Raw genomic sequence first — 23,228 nt, forward strand, 5'->3', positions numbered from 1 at the left:
ACTGTCTGTTGGCAGTTAATTTATAGTTTATTACTCAGGCAAGCATTGAAGCAGCTTGGAATTCAGACCAAAGGATATCCTGGTTTTGACTCCGGATACATAGTATGTATATACTGTGTTCTTCTGTGATCTGTGAATCATTTCTCTCCTCTCCGTTTTACGAAACTCTGTGGCCAGTCTGAGCTATCAGTAATGTGTGAAATCCATCTCAGCAGTGTCTGATTCTAGGGTACAGCTGACATGTGTTAGTAATGCTGCTAAACTGGGTTGTCTCAGTTCATTCTAGGCTGCAGCTGGAGATGTTTTGGAGTGACTTTTTAAGGTTTAGTGTGCAGTGGTAGGTGGTTGAATTAGTTTATTTACTGTTTTAAATTCATGCAACAGGTGCTTTGTTTTTGAAAATGAGAAACATCCCCAATGACCTTTGTGTTTTTTCCTTTTGATGTTGAGGTTATGGCTTGGCTTTTTGTACAATACCAGTCCATGTATATTTAAGTGTGCTTTACTCTTTGCAAACTGGTTTATGTTCTGAAATTCACATCATAAACATCACTACCATGTAATGCAACATGGACTGCACAGTTTGTACAAAAGACAGATACAGTAGATGTATGAAAAAAAAATAAAGCAATGTTTGGGGTCACAGCTTAATAAGAGCCACCTCATCTATAATACTGACACATTCTTGGACGTTTGATCAATGTACCCCACTGGACAAAAACTGGTTAAATCAACGTTGTTTCCACATTTAAAAAAAAGCCATCGACGTAAGTGAACTTCATAACCCTAACATTTAACCTAATCCAATTACATTATTATTATTTTTTATTTCACGTTGAATTCACGTGACTAAACAAAATGTAAGTCAAGACTCGATGTTTAACTGACGTCGGTGCCCAGTGGAATGGTCCTGCTGAATAACATTGTCAAAACTAAGTCATTGCTGGTGCTAATATGGTTAACCCAGCGAGGCCAGGAAAGAAGCTTTCCATTGGCAATACTAAATGAAAGTCCTGTGCTCTAGTGTTTCACAGCAGCCGAGGCCCGGCCTCCTGAGCTCAACTCCAGCCCACTCATCTGGTTCTATTTAAGGCCTTCAGTGTCGACTCTTATGATTGGCGTACACAACCCCCCCTACTCTTCCTCCAGCTCCAGCCCCAACAAGGAGAAGGAGGCTTTTTAACAGACTGTTTATTTTCCAGGGGAAACCGTTCCTTTCTCCCGCTGCACTATCGACAACCGGCCGCTGCTCCTGCTCTTTCTTACTCTTTCTCTCTATTGCTTTCCTCTTTTTCTCTCCATCCATTCCTATTTTTCTATCTCAAGTTTAGACTATGGATGAGGCCCCCCGACAGCTTAGAATGGATTCTCTTCAGCAAACTGCTTGATGTATTTTGGGAGACTTTCAGTTTAATAGGCGTTCCTTTTTGACTCTCCAGCTATATGGCCAGACTCTTGGGAAAATGCACAGAGCCCAGCGTGTGTTCTCATTGGCTGAGGTCTACTGACAAATTGGCCTATGGCGCAGAGGGTGCCCGGTGGTCGCTCTCGCGGACCCATGACCGGGAGCTGGCTGACAGCGTGTTTTTTCCCATCAACCCCAGGTTTGGATGGTGCCGATCCTATGCTACTGGAGCAGTACATGGTGGTGGCCAACTATGAGAAGCAGGAGCCGGCAGAAATCAGCCTGCAGGCCGGCAAACTGGTAGACGTCATCGATAAGAGTGAGAGTGGTGAGTGACCAACCTACACACACACGCATGCATGCAGGCACACACGCACGCACACACACAGTGATGCACACCTATTCATGCATACTTTCCAGCCAGCATCCAGATGAGAATTCCTATTTTCACCTCTCAGTCTGGGGTCATGGTCTTTTCTTCATCCCCAATAATTCCCCCTTCCCCCCCTGCTCTCCCTTTATGTCCACAGCTTTCAAACTGTGCCTTAGCCCTGGAGGCTCACTTTGGCCTTCAGAGAGGCCTGTTTTTTTTTTACCCTTGTTGGTTTAGGCCGGGGCCAGAATGTTGCCTTCTGTAGGAGGAATGTCTCCCAGACTCCTATATTAATTATCCAGCTCACTTTAATGGAAAGACAGAGAGACATGCTCGATTTACATATGCCAGCTGCACGGGGTCCTGAGTCAGCTGTTTAACCTCTGAAAATGGAGTGCTAGGAGCTGATCCTCAAAAGGAACTGAAAATAATCTTCATCTGGCCCTTGTTGAGATTGATTAAATTTGGCTTTTTCACAGTGAAAGGTGATAAATGTTTTGCAGAGCTTAGTCTGTTGACTGTTATGCATATCATGCCCTCCAGTAGAATCAATGAAATGGTCTACTCTTTATAAAGTCCTGTATACATATGTTGATGGTCTTACTTGATATGCCTGTGTTTACTTTTGCCTATACACTTTGACCCAGTTAAGACTCACTAACTCTTGCGCTATAACATACAAACACACCTCACCATTAACTGAACCACAGTTTTAGCTGACGCAGCATAAGGAAACCTGTCTGGTTTTCCTTTCCCTTCAGTAGAATGAAATAAGAAGTTTTGTCATCTCCATCTCCAAAGCCTCTAGAGCAAGAGACAGGCTCAGTAACAGAGGTTGACGTCCTGGCTTAAATGGTGTTCCCAGACAGTGAAGCAGTAATGTGACTCATGTGTTCTTCAAAGAGGAGGGAAACAGTGATCAGAAAAGCAATTTGACTTAGGTTTCACATTGGGTGTGAGTAAAACCCCATGCCATAGAGGCCTAAAGGAAGAGAGTCAATTGACTCAGACTGCTTTGAAGTGTCTCTACCCAACCGTCGAGTTCTTCCATTTATTTTTCCTTCTTGGTCCAGTTGGATTTGAGCCCACTAGGGAGTCACTTTGAGGCATATTTCCAAACACCTTGAAGTCCTTCTGCCCGAGGCCTTGACTTGAGTCCTTTCCTCCATAATAAGCATAGAGCTTGATGGATGATGCTGGTGACTGGGCTATTGAAGGCTGCAGTACATTTAGATGACTACAGAGTAAATATGTCACTGGTCAGAGACTTCACCCACCTGCAAGTCTAACTGAATCACTGTCTGATTCATAGGTGTACAACCAGTACTGTATAGATGGTATTTGTCATCAACAACTCAAGCACTGTAGGCAGGGGACTCCCAAGTATTGCAGAGGTAGCTAAATCAAAACCCATCAGAGCACTGTCTGAAGCCTGTAGTGTTCAACATAACAGTTAGCATTAGCTGAAACCTGTAGTGTTTATCAGAATGGTTAGCATTAGCTGAAGCCTGTGGTGTCTATCAGAATGGTTAGCATTAGCTGAAGCCTGGTGTGTTCAACAGAACGGTTAGCATTAGCTGAAGCCTGTTGTGTTCAACAGCATGGTTAGCATTAGCTGAAGCCATGACACCTCCTGGACAGCATGGAAGAAGGCTAAGCTGCAATGTGGGTGACATCAGTCCTAAGCCTCATGCCAATTCTAAGGATTACAGGTGCGCGTAAAATACTTCAGTCCGTTTAGTTCAGCATCCATCTCTCCCAGAATAAGTTTGTGTATTTTATGGCATCTGAGGTTGATTTCTGAAGCTCAGACTTTCAGTGCTGAAGAAGTTAGATATGTACTTTTTATGAACCCAGAACTGCTTAAATGTCTCCAGTGCTTTGCTGTCAAATGACAAAAGGTGCTCAGGTATTTATAGAGACTTGGGGAATTCTTTAAATGGTGTGAATATGGTGTTGATATGGTACTATGCTTCTCTTACAGAGCTCTCATTTGTCCAATGAAGAACATGGCTTAGAATGGAATTTGTCCTTATGACTGTGTAGTGTATGCATGGTGTAAGAGCTATTATTTTGTGCTCTACTTACCATGATGGTTCTCGAATTTGAATGTAGAAAGCATTTTGGTAAGTAACTCTATGTACTTTTCTTGTACAATGTAAATATCTAACTGATTTCACTGTTACCATACCCAAGGATAACAATTTTAATGCAAAAGTTGCCCATTGCACTAAAGGAATGGCACATTTCCTTACCTTGGATTAGATAATATACTTCTGACAGGGGCTTTGAATCTAAGTCAGTTCATGTAGGCACGTTCAGCTTTCTCAGCTTTCCATGTCCCTTTCCAGGCCAAACCATTATTTTCATTTGCACTGGTTTGTTGATACTGCTTTTGCATATTGGCCTTCAGTCAGTGTCATAGCTGATGATAATTCATGTTTTGGTGAGAGGTTGTTCCTGGTTATTAGATCAGGTACTGTACCTTGTAAATAAACATAACTCAGAATGGCAACGTGTATTTTTATTTTGATATTTATATTATACAATTCTTGTAAAAGGCCAGGAATGCTGCACTGCCAGGACTCATCAATGGCAGAGAAATTGGGCAAGATCTATATATTTGGTTATGTCATTTTCACAGAGTTGCAAGAAAATCAGCTGCCACTTTTCAGGATACTCAAAAGCAGTGTTCCATAAATGTTTTACCCCTGATGCCCTTGCAGTTTCTTGTATTTGTTTGATCGCAATCCCTCTGTATAACTTCACTACTGAGTTAGGTCAGAGCTTGCCAGAGAGAGACACTGACTTCGGAGAGGAGAGGAGTGTGGGGCAGGGAGAGAGTCAGGGGGAATATGGAAAAAGCCCTTTCCTGCCAAAGTTAGCGGTTCAGAGAGGTTGGTTCATTATAATGGCTTAATGGATCCTCCAGGATGCCTCCTCAACTTACAGTGTGTTATAGAGATGATAACCAGGGCTAAGCTAAGATAGCACACCACTTTTGAACCTTTACTTAACCAGGTGGGTCAATTAAGAACCATCCTTTTTATTTGTCTACAGTTGAACTTTTCTTGTTATCGAAATGCATAGGAAGAGTAAAACATTTGTCATCACATTTCCCTCTAGAGGTATGCTAACTACTCTACACCTCAAGGGCAATGTTAGGCTAGCCTTGCCCAGTCCAACCCAAATAATATCCCTCTAAATCGCTTCTGACCAGTGTACGTTTACACCGCTCAACTCCTAGATCGTCTTTTTAAATTGTAATTTGACAAATTAACTCCAGGAATGTCTGTGTCGGAGAGGGAAGCAGCTTGGGTCTGTCTGCCCCTCAGGCTCCCCATAGCTCCCCTGTACCACCCTGCATGCGTGTTCGTCTATAAACCAATAGCCTGCGTCAGTCAGTGGTGAATTCTGGGAACACTTTGTACGGTATTTTAGGCTTAAATGTTAAGGCTCTGTCCCAATGATTTTCCTTGTCTCTCTTTTCTTGTCTCCCTTCATTCTTGATGGACCATGGATACGTTGAGGAGGTACTCGATGGGTTTCCAACATGTATTTCTCTCTGCGCTTAAATCCTCTCAGATACTGTAGATCAGTGTTCATGAGGAAGAGGAGATGTGAATAAGGAGCTGTTTAACACCATTTGGGAACAAGCTTATGCTATGGCCAGACAATGGACATGAAACAACGGATTCGTGTGGTGCCTCTCATTTAGGAATAATAATTCAAGTTAAATATCATTTATGGGCGCCCCACGCACGCCATCTGTGCTGCCTAGAGCATAGGGCTGCAGAAGTACGTAGCTTTAGAAAGGTCAGCACACATTCTAGAGGGGATCCTTTCACACTCTAGAGGGGATCCTTTCACACTCTAGGGGGCTGCATTGGCTGATCCTTAGGTCAACATTAGTACTTTTTCGCCTCCCAAGCTTAACAGAACCATCGCTGGAAATTGGTCCCCATATTTTATGAAAACTGGAATTGAATGTATTGAACTTTATATATTTTGTACTCTATACAGTGTTTATAAATACAGAAACTTGAAATGAATGGGGGTTTCTCCTGCAGTGCTTTCCAGTGGGATCAGATATCTCCAGTAGTGCTGAGGCTCAGCATTCCACATCATCTCAAGCCCAGAGAAATGCTTGTCACGCTACAGGTTGTAATCTTCATATCACATCTGTAGCATGGGCTAATATTTCAAAGACTGACCCCAAAACACAAAAACTTGTTTTAGTAAGTAACACTTGTGTTTCAGTAGCAGTTAAAAGACAGGCTGTTTGATTCAATGTGAGACTTTTGATATCTATAAATAAAATACATGCAGCACAGTAGAGCCTGAGGCACCTCAATCCTTTGTTAAAACATTGCATGTTGTAGTTTAGATGAGTACATATGGTATACATTCACAGTAAGAAAATCGAAAGTTGCTGGCCTGTTCGCATTTTTGTGTTGAGCAATAAATGTGTTGTTGATTACAGTAATATGGAGGCTGCGGAGTGCTGAACCTGATATAGTGTTTCCAGACATCAGGTACTGCAGGGGAGACAAATAGGGCTCAGGCCCTCATCAACAGATAGGTTCCTCTATTTTGCCCCCCCCCTCCTCTTAGAAAGAGACAGGGGCAGAGGGGATATGAGTAAAGCTTTATCACTTTGAAGTCTGAGCCAAACATCTGTTCACTTGCTCCACTTTTTCCTTTCAAGGAATATCCATCCTTACTGTACCACTTTCCTTTTCACCCTAGAGCCAAATTACGACACACATGGCTTACATAATTATCGTCGTTTTTTTTTATGATTCATTTTCTCTGTAAACAAAACAAAGAAACGTTTTTTTCCAAAAGTGTTTGTTAGTGTTTTTGGCTGTGTAAATGAGACTGACGTCGACATTTCATCCAGGCGAAAGCCTAATTAGATAGTTGGCAACCACATCCTTTAATTTAGTACATCCAGTGTAAACTCTGTTGGCTATGTCAAAAATGAACTTACAACATTTATTTGTCCTGTCCTGAGTATCATGGTTTCTTTGCAGTGCAATCACATATGTAGTTTTGTATTGTTAACTCAGTGATTAGATGAGGAGAAAAGCACTGCATGGACCTGAACATAAACATTATGAAATTGCTCCTAATTCAAGTGAATGTTGTTTGTTCTGTTTATCTGTCACTGAATGGATCCTTGCAATTTCCCTTAAAAGCTCGTTCTTGAGAACTACAGTATAGAAAGGAAATAATATTTACTTCCTCAGCACAGCTAGTAACGCAGACTTGAGACACAGATGATAAAGATTCGTACAGCTGCAGAAGACACAGACACAGACACAGATGAGGATGTTAATGGAGATGACAGACATATGGTAGATAGACAGATGTAGGTGTAGTCGTATAATATCTCTCCACTTCCTCCGTGTTGGGTCTAGTCCCAGCCCTGCTGGTCAATGTATCAAATTATACATAATACACACAAAAAATGCACATGCATATACACACACACACACATTCTGGGATACGGAAAACGTGGATATCTCACCTTTCAACAGCTGTATGTCTACTCAGTTCCAAATGTTCATACATGTCACCAAATCATTTTCAGGGGGTTCATCTTTAAATGTATGTTTCTGTGTGATGGTATGTTGCCAAAACACCTTTAATTTGGTCAAGAAAATGCAACAAAAACAGTTGTAGCACTGGTATATTAACATTTATTCATTACTGAAAGACCAGAGACAATTTTCAGGTTCTCTGTAATTCATGCCAGTGTTTTATAAACCTGCATTGGCAAGGAAATATACTTGTATTGCCTCTTTTGAGGTGCAGTGAACTCAGCCTAAGCCCCTACCATATGAGAACAAGGTTGAAAAATAAAGTAGAGGTAGTCATAGCCATCAATAACAGAGTGTATTTACTCAAACGTCTTAAGGGACAGACACGCAGGCATGTACATTTGAGTCATTTAGCCATTACACTGCTCTTATCCAAAGTGACTTACAGGAGCAATTAGGGTTAAGTGCCTTGCTCAAGGGCATATAGGCAGATTTTTCTACTAGCCGGCTCGGGGTTTCAAACCAGCAACCTTTTGGTTCCTGGCCCAACGCTCTTAACTGCCCTTAACCGCTCTTAACCGCTTAGCACCTCTGAACAGATTGCCAGCTATAATTTGCAAACCAATTCTACGTGTAGAATTGCATGAAAATGTCGGACACCCACCGGTGAGTGGTCCCTAAAACACACCTCAGCGAACGAATGGTAGATGAACAGCAGATCGACATTCGGTGGGGTGTGTGGCTGCCTTATTAAAGTGGCCATAATGTATATTCATATGTCTAACCTTCAAATGTGCTTTCAAATTAAGGTACCACATTCGTATACCTTATTTCCATATTTCCCATATTAGCTAGCAAGACCTCAATTATCTCGTACCCCTCTACATCAGCTTGGTACTGATACCCCATGTATATAGCCAAGTTATTATTATTTATTGTGTATTTATTACTTGTATTATTACATGTTATTACTTTTCTATTATTTATCTATTTGCTCTCTCTCTGCATTGTTGCGAAGGGCCCGTAAGTAAGCATTTCACTGTTAGTCTACACCTGTTGTTTACGAAGTGAAGTGACAATAACTTTAGCCAGCCAACAAAGAGGAAGAGGCAAAGCCATTACATTTTTCCTACTACTATAGCTGGCTAGCCAGGTGGGTAGCAGACTGAGGCTAATATTATAGTTCTGTCATCATCGGCATTATGGGAATACTTGTTCTATGTGGCATAGTGACTCGGCAACAGTCAGAGGAGTGGTGGGGGTTACGTTAATGTCAAAAGTTAACCGCACTCTCGTGTCCAAAGAATGCTAGCTAACCTTTTTCGAAAAAAATAGTACATTTGAGAGGGAATTCTCACAAATAAAATGTTGCACTCCATGTAATAAGCGCAATAACACACTCCAGACTCTGCATTGTCAGGGAGATACTGCACACCTCAGCAGTTGAAAGGCTCCAGTCCAAAGTACTGTAGACATTTATTTTAGCTCTCCGTTCTCCATTTCATTTCTTGGCACCGGGTTTGTATGAAGCCACAGCCTTGGTGTAAAAATGTAACACATTACATGGCTTGTTAGGGCCTTGAGCCTTTGCCAATGCGGGGGCGCAGGGCCAGGTCCAAACAGCAAGGCCTTCTAGTATGTAGACCCACACAAAGTCAATCAAAAGTAACATTTAAAACTGCTGCTGAAGCATGTGTGATTGCATTTCCAGTGAACACTTCAGTCTTCATAATGGGGGATGTGAAGAGCTGTTGGCCATCTTGGATTCTGCTTTCCACAACAAATAGAGCATTCGTGGAGTGCCACATCACAGAGACGGTTTGCAAGGGTTTATTTGTAATACATTTTTTGTGATATCCAATTGTTAGTTACAGTCTTGTCCCATCCCTGCAACTCCAGTACGGACTCGGGAGAGGCGAAGGTCAAGAGCCATGCATCCTCCGAAAGACAACACTGCCAAGCCGCACTGCTTCTTGACAAACCGCTTGCTTAACCCAGAAGCCAGCCGCACCAATGTGTCGGAGGAAACTCTGTACAACTGGTGACCATGTCAGTATGCACGCGCCCGGCCAGCCACAAGAGTCGCTAGAGCGCGATTGGACAAAGATATCCCGTCCGGCCAAACCCTCCCCTAATTCGGACATCGCTGGGCCAGTTGTGCGCCGCCTCATGGGTCTGTGCCCCAGGCCGGGATCAAAACCGTGTCTGTAGTGACACCTCAAGTACTGCAATGTAGTGCCTGAGACTGCTGCTCCATTCAGAAGGCCCATTTTCGAGGGGTTTTGTCATTTCACTCTCCTGCAGAGAACAGCCATGACCTCTACAGAGCTAGGCGACAGAGAAATGGTGTTGAAAAGCCTATGTGGCAGCAGCCAAGGGGCTGGTTTTTCAAAAAGTTACCTGATTGGATTACCCCTATCAGATAGGATTTCATGTTAGAATTGACATAGGGATAGGGATTTGGTCATCCAATCTGATCTTTAATCAGGAATTGTAGGTGATTAGGATTGTTTTGATCCCAAAAATCATGCATATTTTGATCCCACTAGAAGGGTGCATTCAAGGTGGATTGGGAAAGGTGACAGGCACTACAACTAAGTCATGTCAATGTCACTAAGGTTAGGAGGCTTCAAAAAATTTATTACATCTCAAATCCAAAGGTTAATTATGTTAAATTGACTGCAGTAAGGTATGTGGTAAGTTATGTTAAGTGTCAAATAAATGCATCTCAAATCAAATCACATTTTATTTGTCACACACACATGGTTAGCAGATGTTAATGCGAGTGTAGCGAAATGCTTGTGCTTCTAGTTCCGACCATGCAGTAATATCTAATAAGTAATCTAACCTAACAATTTCACAACAACTACCTTATACACACAAGTGTAATGGGAATGAATAATAATATGTACATAAGAATACGTGAATCAGTGATGGCCTAACGACGTAGGCAAGATGCAGTCGATGGTATACAGTATATACACATGAGAGAGATGAGGAATGTAGGGTATGTAAACATTATATAAAGTAGCATTGTTTAAAGTGGCCAGTGATACATTTTTTTTACATCAAGATGCAGTAGATGGTATAGAGTACAGTATATACATATGAGATGAGTAATGTAGGGTATGTAAACATTATATAAAGTAGCATTGTTTAAAGTGGCCAGTGATACATTTTTTACATCAAGATGCAGTAGATGGTAATCATTATATAAAGTGGCAATGTTTAAAGTGGCTAGTGATACATTTATTACATCAATTTTTCCATTATTAAAGTGGCTAGAGTTGAGTCAGTATGTTGGCCACTCAATGTTAGTGATGGCTGTTTAACAGTCTGATGGCCTTGAGATAGAAGCTGTTTTCGATATGCTGATAGAATTTAGGGAGCCTTGTTTTGAGATTAGCCTTGTTAAAATGCCCAGCTACAATAAATGCAGCCTCAGGATATGTGGTTTTCATTTTACATAGAGCCGAATTAAGTTCTTTCAGGGCCGTCTATGTGTCTGCTTGGGGGGGAATATACACGACTGTGATTATGACCGAAGAGAATTCTAAGTCAGGTGAACAAAAGGACTTGAGTTCCTGTATGTTGTTATGATCACACCACGTCCCGTTAATCATAAGGCATACACCCCACCCTTCTTCTTACCAGAGAGATGTTTGTTTCTGTCGGCGCAATGCGTGAAAAAAACAGGTGGCAGTACCGACTCCGATAGCGTGGCTCGAGTGAGCCATGTTTCCGTGAAACAAAGAACGTTACAGTCTCTGCACTCTTGCTCGGATATTGTCTACCTTGTTGTCAAGAGACTGGACATTGGTGAGTAGTATACTCGGGAGCGGTGCACGATGTGCCCGTCTACGGAGCCTGACCAGAAGACCGCTCTGTCTGCCCCTTCTGCTGCGCCGTTGTTTTAGGTCGCCTGCTGGCATCCAATCTATTGTCCTGGGTTGTGGGCCAAACAGAGGATCCTCTTCAGGAAAGTCATATTCCTGGTCGTAATGTTGTTAAGGGGTGCAGCCATGGGTGGGCTTGGGAGGGCATAGGCCCACCCAAACACGCAGCCAAGCCCACCCACTCGGGGAGAAAGGCCCAGCCAATCAGAAGGAATATTCCCCCAGAAAAAGGGCTTTATTACAGACAGAAATATTCCTCAGCAACCCCCCCCACCAACCCTCTTCAGACGATCCCACAAGTTAAAAAGCCGGATGTGGTTGTCCTGGGCCGTCGTGGTCTGCAGTTATGAGACCGATGGAAGTACTGCCAAGTTCACTAAAACAACGTTGGAGGCAGCTTATGGTTCTCAGGCGACAGCTCTGGTGGATATTCCTGCAGTCATCATGGCAATTGCACACTCCCTCAACTTGTGACATTGTGTTACAAAACTGCACATTTTAAAGTGGCCTTTTATTGTCCCCACCACAAGGTGCACCTGTGTAATGATCATGCTGTTTAATCAGCTTCTTCATATTCCACACCTGTCAGGTGGATGGATTTTCTGGTCAGGGAGAAAATCTCACTAACAAGGATGTAAACATAGTTGTGCACAAAATCTGAGAGAAATATGATTTTTGTGCGTGTGGAAAATTGCTGGGATATTTTCTTCAGCTCATGAAACATGTGACCAACCCTTTACATGTTGCGTTTATATTTTTGTAGTTACTCATTTCTGTTTGCCCAGGTTGAAATAGTACCACAACCTGTCCAGTAGATGGCATGGTGTAGGCCTGTTTAAAACACTGAAAAACTGGATTCTGTGATCTTGATTTTGTGGTATCTGGATCAGAATGGTCCTATACGATTATTTTCTGGGGAAAAAACGGCTTATAAACAGCCAGATTTATCTGATCCTGGATAGCATGAAATAGGATTACAGAATCCGGATCATTCTGATCCCCCCCCAAAAAAGTCTTGAAAAACTGGCCCTTGGGGTTGGTGCAACGATCAAGGTGTTAGGTTACTGTCTGTAGCCATTCAGGCACTGAAAACACTGGTCTGTGTATTATTTCACATCCACTGAGTGACTGAAATTGACTCAAATGTGCCAAGTGAAGCATGAAATGACTCACAAGGCCTTGGAACGTACATCTCACTGCTAATCTAATAATCATTTATTCCCATGCACTTCAAACTTCAATATTTTCTTACTTTATTTTTCAGATGAAGCTGTCCTGTGTATGCATGCTCAATACTGTATCTTTCACCCAGACCTTTGTCTAGAATCCAATTGACTGAATAATGCAGTCATATCCCAAGGAATTCAATCATATCAAGCAAGACAATGATAATGGAGATTTGAGCTACTGTACCAGTTACGTCCCACCGTTTTCAGGGGTAACGAGGCTAAATTTGAGATTTAAATCATCACAAGGACATCCAAAACCACACTGTCCTCCCTTTGATGCTGTTGGCTTTAAGGCTAGGATGGCGCTGCAGAGCTGTATAGCTGCCGTCTAACGAGTTCGAGATCAATTCTGCTGTTTCGTGTGATTTCCTATGACCGAAAACAGCTTCTGGACATGAGAACAGTGATCACTAACCTCGATTTGGATAAAGATTTCTACTTCAACGAGTCAACAGCTGTGGATGTACTGCTCATTCCGGACCATGCCCTAATCCCCGGGATTCGAAAGAGGAAAAGGCGACGCCAGAGAGGCAAACGAGCGAGCTCCCTGACGAGACTAAGACGGCGAGTAAGTAAACACTCCTCCCACCCTCAATTCTTTTCACTAGAGAACAAGCTGGACGAGCACTGTTCGAGACTATCCTATCAACGGGATCTGAAGAATTGTAATATTCTATGTTTCTCGGAGTCGTGGCTGAACATGGTTAATATACATTTAACAGTTTTGTTATGTATTGTCAAGACCAAACGGCAGTTTCGGTTAAGGTTAAGGGGGAGGTGTGTGTCTCTTTGTTTACAACATATAGTGTGCAATCTTTAATGTTAAGAAAGTCTCAAGGTTTTGCTCATCTGAGTTAGAATACCTCATGATAAGCTGCAGACCATACTATTTACTAAGAGAGTTTTGATCTATATATTGTAGCTGTCTATTTACCACCACAAACCGATGTTGGCACTAAGGCTGCACTCAACAAGCTGTATAGGGCCAAAAGCAAACAAGAAAATGCACTTCCAGAGGCAGTGCTTCTAGTGGCCAGTGTTTTCAATGCAGGGAAACTGAAATCCGTCTTACCTCATTTTTTATCAGTATGTCACCTGTGGAAAGAGAGGTGAAAAAACTCCAGGTCACCTTAACTCCACACACAGAAACGCATACAAAGCTATCCCTCGCCCTCCATTTGACAAATCTGACCATAATTCTATCCTCCTGATTCCTGCTTACAAAAAATACTTAAACAGAAAGTACCAGTGACGCGTTCAATATGGAAGGGGTCGGATGAAGCTGCAGGACTGTTTCGCTAGCACAGATTGGAATATGTTCTGGAATTTATCCGATGACATTTACAAGTTTAGAACATCAGTCACCTTCTTCATTAATACGTGCATCGATGATGTCGTCCCCACAGTGACCATCCATACATATCCCAACCAGAAGCCATGGATTATAAGCAACATTTGCACTGAGCTAAAGGCTAGAGCTGCAGCTTTCAAGGAGCGTGACACTAATCCGGATGCTTAAAAGAAATCTCGCTACGATCTCTGACGAGCCATCAAACAATCAAAACCTCAATACAGGATTGAATCCTACTACACCGGCTCTGATGCTTGTCGGATGTGGCAGGGCTTGCACACTATCACAGGTTACAAAGGGAAACCCATCCGCAAGCTGCCCAGTGACGCGAGCCTGCCAGATGAGCTAAATTCCTTCTACGCTTGCTTCGAGGCAAGCAACACTGAACCAAGACCTTTAAACAGGTTAACATTCACAAGGCCGCAGGGCCAGATGGTTTACCAGGATGCGTACTCAAGTTGGCAAGTGTCTTCACTGACATTTTCAACCTGTCCCTGACCAAATATGTAATACCTACATGTTTGAAGCAGACCACTATAGTCCCTGTGCGCAAGAATGCCAAGTTAACCTGTCTAAATGACTATCGCGCCATAGCACTCACATCTGGAGCCATGAAATGCTTTCAAAAGCTGGTCATGGCTCACATCAACAAAATCATTCCAGACACCCTGGACCCAATCCAATTCACATTCTGCCCCAACAGATCCACATGTGACACAATCTATATTACATTTCACACTGCCCTCTTCCACCTGTACAAGAGGAACGCTGTTCAGCACCAGCGGGGACAGACAGCTCAGCATTCAACACCATTGGCCTCCAAGCTCACTAAGCTCAGGACCCTGGGACTGAACACCTCCCATTTCAACTGGATCCTAGACTTTCTGACTGACCGCCCCCAGGTGGTGAGGGTAGGCAACAACACATCCACCACTCTGACCCTCAACCCGGCGGCCCCTCACGGGCATGCTTAGTCTCCTCCTGCACTCCCTGTTCACCTACGTCTGTGTGGCCTCGCTTGACTCACACACCATCATTAAGTTTTCTGATGACACCACAGTGGTTAGCCTGATCACAGACGATGAGACAGTCTATAGGGAGGAAGTCAGTGTGGTCCTGGCAGTCAACAACGACAACAACGTCTCCCTGACGTCAGCAAGACAAATGAGCTGATTGTGGACTTCAAGAGATGGAGGGCCGAATATTCCCCCATCCACATTAATGGGCTTTAGTGGAGCGGTTTGAGAGCTTCAAGTTCCTCTGTGTCCACATCACTAAGAAATGTTCATGATCCACCTGACCGTGCTGCTGCTCCAGTTTCAACTGTTCTGCCTTATTATTATATGACCATGCTGGTCATTTATGAACATTTGAACATCTTGGCCATGTTCTGTTATAATCTCCACCTGGCACAGCCAGAAGAGGACTGGCCACCCCACATAGCCTGGTTCCTCTCTAGGTTTCTTCCTAGGTTTTGGCCTTTCTAGGGAGTTTTTCCTAGCCACCGTGCTTCTACACCTGCATTGCTAGCTGTTTGGGGTTTTAGGCTGGGCTTCTGTACAGCACTTTGAGATATCAGCTGTATCGGCTATATATAAATACATTTGATTTGATTTGATCCACACACACCAACACAGTGAAGAATGCACCACAATGCCTCTTCCCTATCACGAGACTGAAAAGGTTTGGTATGGGTCCTCAGATCCTCAAAAGGTTCTACAGCTGCACCATTGAGAGAATGTTGACTGGTTGCATCACCTCTTGGTATGGCAACTGCCAATAGAGGGTAGTGTATACTAGAGAATGACACAGGAGTGAAAAGTCATTCCTGTCCCCTCTTGTCCTGTCAATTTGTTTCCTGTGCTGTCCCAATCCCGCAACATTTATATAACCCTGTAAATTTCCTGTCCCATCCCGATAAAATCACTCCCTTCCCATTTCTAACTTTTAAGCGCATAAATCATAAATAACTTCCTCTGTTAGCTGCTCGTCCGTCTGTCCCCGCTCTGTGGCACCATCGCATTAGTGGAAACCAAGACTGTTCGCAGGGCAAGCTAGGTTGTAGCTAGATGTTCGAGTCGCATCAGGGACTATTTTAGCTAACCCCTAACCCTTTTCCTAACCTTAACCTAATTATCCTAACCTGATACGTTAATTATCCTAACCTGCTGTGAAAAGTCACTTATGCAAGTCAAAACCGGCAGTTATGCCTTGAGAACAGTCGTGGTTTCCACTAATGCGATACAGCCGCTCAGTGTGTGAATATCCTAGCAACTGCTCCCTTTGGCTGAGCGCTCACGAGACAGTTGCTTGTACAAAGCTGATAACAACCACCTTACCTACGCCTACTTACTTACCTAGAGTCTGATGAATTCATGGATATAGACATGTGTAATTATGTATGTCTACTCGTGCATCTGATTTAAGTAGTAACTGGAGCGAGAGTGAGCCGACGGAAAGGCGAGGGGGGAAATTGCCTTTTTATTTTGTATACATTTTTATTAAATTAACTACTCTATATTAGGCCTACACTGTTTTCTTTATGAAATGCTCCACACATGACATATTTATAACCCTTGCGTTATTATTATTATATCCACATGTTATAATTGTTCTATTATTTATATTTTCTCTCTGCATTGTTGGGAAGGGCCCATTAGTAAGCATTTCACTGTTAGTCTACACCTTTTGTTTACAAAGCATGTGACTAATAACATTAGTTTTTATTTGATTTTGATTAGAGAACCTGTCGGTGATAGAGAAAAGTTCATGTTTTCTCCATATCCATTAGTCTTTCAACCACCCTAGTCATCCAAGGAACATTTTGAATCACGGTCTATTAACTAGAACAAACATTATTCCTGAAATGGAGGAGGAACACTTCTCTAAAGTCATTTATAAGATTATAAACCATACTGAAAGATGCTGTCCTAGTTGACAAGCACCAAACAAAATCTCAATTGACATCCCTCTCTCTGTGCCCCCAGGCTGGTGGTTTGTCAGTACAGCGGAGGAGCAGGGCTGGGTCCCTGCCACATATCTGAATACCCACAGCAACACACGAGATGACCTGGAGCTGGGCGCCTCCAAGTCCAGGGAAGGTAAGAGCTCCACACCGCTGTGAATACAGGAAGAAAACCTCAACATCCAGAATACAGTATACAAGCTGCACCACAAAACAGACGACGTTAGCTTTTGTCACTTCCAGCAACTGGGTGAAATTTGTGGATGTGCAATATCCCACAACCTCCAAGACCGCTGTACCCCCACTACCCCCGTCTGTAGATGGGTACAGTAGTCTGACTACCACCCCCGAACCACCAACGACTGACGTTAACGTTCCCCCAGTGTGAACAACCTTCTTTGTGCTGCTGCCACTATAAACACCCCTGAACAAGCTCCAGAGTCAGCCCTGAATAAATACCCTGGAGAAGGAGTGTCAGGGCCTAAGCCACAACTCCGGGTTGAGGTGCACTGAGTGACGTACTGTACTCTACAGTATCAGTGTAGAAATTCAATGCAATACTAAAACGAGGTTACCTCCTTGGAGTTTAGGATGGTAAACGAATGAAAGCGGTGCATGTTTGGTTCACTGTAGGGATTGAGCTGTGAGGAGTTTGTTTATGTCAGTCAGTCACTAGCCAAGTCATGTCTGAAGATAATTATTCCGGGCCCTGAGATAAATCATGTCAGTTTATACAGACTGATTATGAAACAAAACTAGAAGATATTGATGAATGTTGCTCTGTCTGTGCAATGGTTGAATGCTGCTATATTCTGCATTAAAACCTACAAATCTGCGTCAGCCTATTGCAGACAGTCTGAGCACTGATGGAGGGATTGTGCGTTCCTGGTGTAACTCGGACAGTTGTTGCCATCCTGTACCCGTCCCGCAGGTGTGATGTTCGGATGTACTGATCCTGCGCAGATGTAGTTACACGTGGTCTGCCACTGCGAGGACGATCAGCTGTCCGTCCTGTCTCTCTGTAGCTCTGTCTTAGGCATCTTACAGTACGGACATTAAAATGTATTGCACTGGCCACATCTGCAGTCATCATGCCTCTTTGCAGCATGCCTGAGGCACATTCACGCAGATGAGCAGGGACCCTGGACATCTTTTGGTGTTTTTCAGAGTCAGTAGAAAGGCCTCTTTGGTGTCCTGAATTTTCATAACTGTGACCTTAATAGCCTACTGTCTGTAAGCTGTTAGTGTCTTAACGACTGTTCCACAGGTGCATGTTCATTAATTGTTTATGGTTCATTGAACAAGCATGGGAAACAGTGTTTTAAACCCTTTACAATGAAGATCTGTGAAGTTATTTGGATTTTTACGAATTATCTTTGCAAGACAGGGTCCTGAAAAAAGGACGTTTCTTTTTTTTCTGTGTTGAATATGGCTTTAGCTGAAGATGTTGATGTTAGGAGGCTATGACAGTCTAATGGTGAATCTTTCCCTTATTGGGAAGACTGTCACATTCATGAATAACACTTGGACATGTTCCTACTTAGGGTGGTCATATTTCATCATTTGTTTTTATTTTCATAAGTTCTGTAATACCTATAATAGGCCTTAGATTGACTCATCCAATATAATGGTCATCATTTTCAATATAATGGTTATCACAATGGATATGATTTTTTGACATTAGTGTTCTGGAGGAGTATGTGGGTCAGTTGTTGTATATTTTTGAACAGGGACTTCTTTTATTTCCTTTTTTTCAATAAATGTACATGTGCCCTGAAATCTGAACTGCCTGTTCATCTTCGAGATTAGTGCTCTGGTTTAGTAATGGGAAGCTTTTTTTTTAATTAGATATTTTTATAAGCCCTGCCGTTTATAGTGTTGGCATGTGACAAAAGATCATTCCCATCTCCTGCATTTAACTAACAAAAACAATCAACAATTACAGACCTGGCATAGAGCTGCTGCCAAAGGAATTCAGCTGGTCTATTAATTGGATGGCATTCCCAAGCAGCAATGTGTGCCCCAGATGCTCGTGCAGGACAGGATGGGAAAACCATGCTAATAACCGCAGTAATTACAAGCCACAGAGAATCTGTCCATAGTTTACATTTCCTGTATAACGTGCATTCACCCGCTTCATCCACCAGTCCTTCTAATGTAATGTGGTGTTGTAGTTTCCATGTTCGCCATGTAAGTAACTCAAGTCGGTCCTTTAGTTGATTCCATGTTGTTTGTACAGTGTGTCTTTTCTGTTTATCTGCCAATTTGTGTGTGTGTATGTGTCTCGTCACCATGTGCGTGGGTCAGTCACTAAGCACCGTAAGGCCCATCTGAAGAGGCTGGACCGGAGATGGACCCTGGGGGGAATGGTCAGCAGGCAGCAGAGCCGAGGTGATCAGAGACAGGGCGCCAAACTCCTCCTCCTCCTTCACTGCTCATCCTTCTATTCTCTGATGTCCCATTTTCCTGAACCCACTGTACCTTGTCCTGTCTTATCTTTCATACCTGATGCCTAATGTCTTGGTTTGTGTCATATACTGTCTTCTACACCATCATGATCCACACCCAATAACCACTAACATCGTTCTAAACCAGATAATTAACAGTCCAGACATGTCATTACAATGCTAAATTGGTTTTTACATCCACAATGGTGGTTTTCAGAAGTTGCAGGTTTGACCTTTTGCTAGAAGATAAACATCGGAAAACATTGACCATCTTGTTGTTACTCAGTTTCTGCACTTGAATGCGGTAGTGTTGGAAGAGATTGTGTTATGTAAGCGGTTTATTTTAATTAATGGCTATGTGCAACTCCAATCTTTTCTGAATTACAGCTATATAATCACAACAATCTAAAAGTTGGTAGGCCGCATTCAATATTTTGCCACTTTAGTTGGCTTTGTTACAAGCCAAATTAAACATGTACACATACTGTATGTACTTTTCAAAATAGCTAAAAAGCCAGACGTTTATCAACTAGAGATGTTTAGAGCAAGCAGGTCTGGATCAGACTAATGAAGAATTGTATTCATCTGTTGGAGTAAGAGTGAAAGTGTTTGTGCTTGCACACATTACACTTGCCTTGAGACAGTTTTTTTTGACAAGGTATGCAGGTTGGATTGCTGACAGCGGAGTGAGGATAGGCTATTTGAGTCCAGCCCAAGGTTTGTGCTTGGCAACAGTGTCCACAGCGCGCAAGAAAACGACTAGCCTCTGGAGTAAAAATAACTTTTTCAACTGCAAGAACTAAATCTTGCCTGTGGGGAAAAAAGCAGAAATAGCGCTGACTGCAGGAAAATTGTTTATAAAAGTTATGCAGGCGATGCATGTTGTGGTTAACATAATATCTTATTCATAGGTTCCCCCCGACTGTAGGCCCCTGTAGGGAGTGCCCTACCAAGCCTTAAACAGAGAGACTGGAAGTCCCATAAGTCAGTGCAGGGGAAAACAAAGCATTCAGGAAGTGGCCTTTTCGGTTTTATTTACAAGGCCCTACATCGTCCTATTTCTTTGCAAGTAAAAAACATTTTTACTGCATCCTTATTCAGTCCTTATAAATCCCTGATTGAGACTCAACAGGAGTTGAGGAAAGGAGAGAGTTATTAGATATCAGATAGGAATCCAGTCATTCCAGTCTTAGCATGCAAATAGGACATCTCCTCTCTACACCATTGGGCTGTGTTCCCTCCGCCTGTCTGTGTTTTACGGTGTGATGAGATGAGACCTCTGGTCTTTAATGACAGGAAGTACTCTGGCCTTTTGGGAAATTACAAATCAAGATGGCATCTCTGTTCTCTATCATCTGCGAAGTTTACAGAGGCTGACCGCTACCACACCATTAGTCCACTCTGTCATTAGAACTGTTTTCACCATTTCAAGAGATCAGTGTGTAATTAGCAATCATGACATAAAGGCAATGTGATTATCAGTTCCTGCAGGAAGACATTTACAGTATGAAGTGAGGGACATCATATTGTTAATTAGAGTTTCCCCGATTATTTAAAGCCTTTGATGGTAAAATGCTGGATATCGTTGTGGATCTGACAGAATCAATCACATCAGAACTACACACAGAAATGTCATCAAGTCCACAGAATTCTATACTTCAAGCCTATATGCAGTATGTCTTTATTTACTTTCACTCACGCAGAGGTGTTTCTACAATCGTTACAGTTCCTCCGATAAAACGTTGACATATTTTTCATTTGTTCGAGTAACGTTTTGTTTTTGAAGCAGTATCGGACATTTGAAACTGACATAAGTCTCTGTGTTCCCACGTCCTCTCTGTGGCCCGACAGAGGAGAAGTATATGACGGTGCAGCCATACACCAGCGAGGGGAAGGATGAGATCGCCTTTGAGAAAGGAGTCATCGTGGAGGTCATCCAGAAGAACCTGGAGGGCTGGTGGTTCATCAGGTAAGGCCATGATTTGTGCTCCAACCACAATATAAACGGTTGCCTGTTTATACTGTCTCTCAATTATGGTTATTCTCACTCATGACCACCCCTCCCACGCCTTTCCTTCCATTCTCTCTTCCTCTCCCCAGGTACCAGGATAAGGAGGGCTGGGCCCCGGCCTCCTACCTGAAGAAGGTGATGGAGGACTTCTCTCCCCGTAGTAGTAATAAGAAGACCCCTTTGACTGGCCCGGTGGAGATAATCAGCAACATCATGGAGATCAGCAACCTGCTGAACAAGAAGGCCCTGAGTGAGAAGGACGTGCAGACAGACGGCCAGCCAGAGGACAACCCCCTAACCACCCCCTCCCTGGTCAAGAGGCAGATCAGCCTGCCCATACCGTGCTCTAGCTCGGACTTCAGCCCTGGTGCCGCACTGGTGGATGTTAAGGGCAAACTAGAACCAGCCATAGCCCGCATCACTCCTCACAGAATAGAGATCGGTGAGTTGTCATTCAGAGACTGAATTGAAAGTTATAACGGTTTGTTAAACTAATACACTCACAAAATGTTATATCTATCAAATTTTGTTCTCTCTAGGCTCCCCAATCCTCAGACAAAAGCCACCTCCTCGCAGAGATGCAACTCTGGTCAGTATGAAACAAATCATAAATCCTCTATAGATGTAAAGTCCCCTAATTAGGGGGTGATCATAATTTTCCTGTACAGAAGATTATGCCAATTTTGTACTCTCACTAAATATGATCATATCCATTTTACAGTTATGAGGAAGGTGGAATCTAGTAGTTAGTCATTTATAATTTGAATCCACCAACTGGTGATGGTTAGGTCGGTTTATAATTTGATTGTTACTACATGGAAAAACTTTTATTGCCTCAGACCACCAACTGGTGATGGACTGAGAAATGCAAAGAAACGGGAAATATGTGTTAAAAGGTTTACGGTGTAATAGCAGATGATGAGTAATAATGACATAAGCAGAAATATGGCATATTATACAGTAACATAATGACAATAACATCTAGCAGCAAGGGTTTAGCTCTAGTACAAACTAGGATGTAATGGCAAATGCATAAATCAATTAGCATGAGTACTAATCAAGAAATTAGCAGTAATGGCAAATGACTAGCAGTACTAATCAAGAAATTAGCATTAAGTAATGATAGCGCATCATTAGCCTTAGCAATTAGCTAACAGTGGTAAACAGTGTATAATTGTCTTATGAAGTGCAAAGGTAATAACTATAAACCAGCAATAATAACTTATAAATAGCAGTAAACATGATATAAATTGTTCATAGAGTGCAATGATAATGGCTATAAACCCCAGCAACAATAGCAGCAGTAACAGTAAAATAACAGCCAGGCTGTTAGACAACCGCCATTTTAGGCCATAGGGGCCCATTCTAAGGGAATTTGCACATGACATCAACTAAACAAACAAGTGCAGGAGTTATTAGCATGTTTTAACCACTACTATGTAAATGCTAGATTATTGCACACTCAACAAGAAGGTCTGACGCTCTTACACTTCAGTGTTGTGATGCCAAAATTCTAGCAAAATGTATAGCGCATAGAATTAAAAAGGTATTGTCGGATATGAATTCTAATCAGACAGGTTTTTTACATGGACGATAAATTGGAGATGATATAAGACAAGTACTGGAAACAATAGAACACTTTGAAAAATCTGGGAAACCAGGCCTGCTATTCATAGCTGACTTTGAAAAGGCTTTAGAGAAAGTACGACTGCAGTTTATATATAAATGCCTGGAACATTTCAATTTTGGAGAATCTCTTATATAATGGGTTAAAATCATGTATAATAATCCACGGTGTAAAACAGTAAATAATTGTAAGGGGTGTGTAACTGGTGGAAGGGAAGTCAAACGCAGGAGAGCAGAACTTGGTAAATAGCCAGAGCCGTTTAATAAACATAACTACCGGCATACAAAAAACAACAAACACATGGGCACCAAACCCGTATCGCACCAGTCACACAATGCACACATACTTACAATGAACAATTCCCAACAAGGACATGGG

General features: G+C 42.5%; 1 protein-coding gene across 1 annotated transcript in view; it reads left to right on the plus strand.

Annotated features, from left to right (window-relative positions):
• Positions 1–23,228, plus strand: part of LOC124038258 (SH3 and PX domain-containing protein 2A-like) — a 97,949-nt gene that overhangs the window by 67,223 nt on the left and 7,498 nt on the right. Inside the window, exons 7-12 of the mRNA XM_046353891.1 lie at positions 1,605–1,733; positions 16,788–16,901; positions 19,073–19,156; positions 21,064–21,181; positions 21,313–21,665; positions 21,763–21,812. Of these exons, the coding sequence (XP_046209847.1) occupies positions 1,605–1,733; positions 16,788–16,901; positions 19,073–19,156; positions 21,064–21,181; positions 21,313–21,665; positions 21,763–21,812 (848 nt within the window). The remainder of the gene's footprint in view (positions 1–1,604; positions 1,734–16,787; positions 16,902–19,072; positions 19,157–21,063; positions 21,182–21,312; positions 21,666–21,762; positions 21,813–23,228) is intronic.

Source organism: Oncorhynchus gorbuscha, linkage group LG06, assembly GCF_021184085.1.
Source record: "Oncorhynchus gorbuscha isolate QuinsamMale2020 ecotype Even-year linkage group LG06, OgorEven_v1.0, whole genome shotgun sequence".
Classification (NCBI taxonomy): domain Eukaryota; kingdom Metazoa; phylum Chordata; class Actinopteri; order Salmoniformes; family Salmonidae; genus Oncorhynchus; species Oncorhynchus gorbuscha.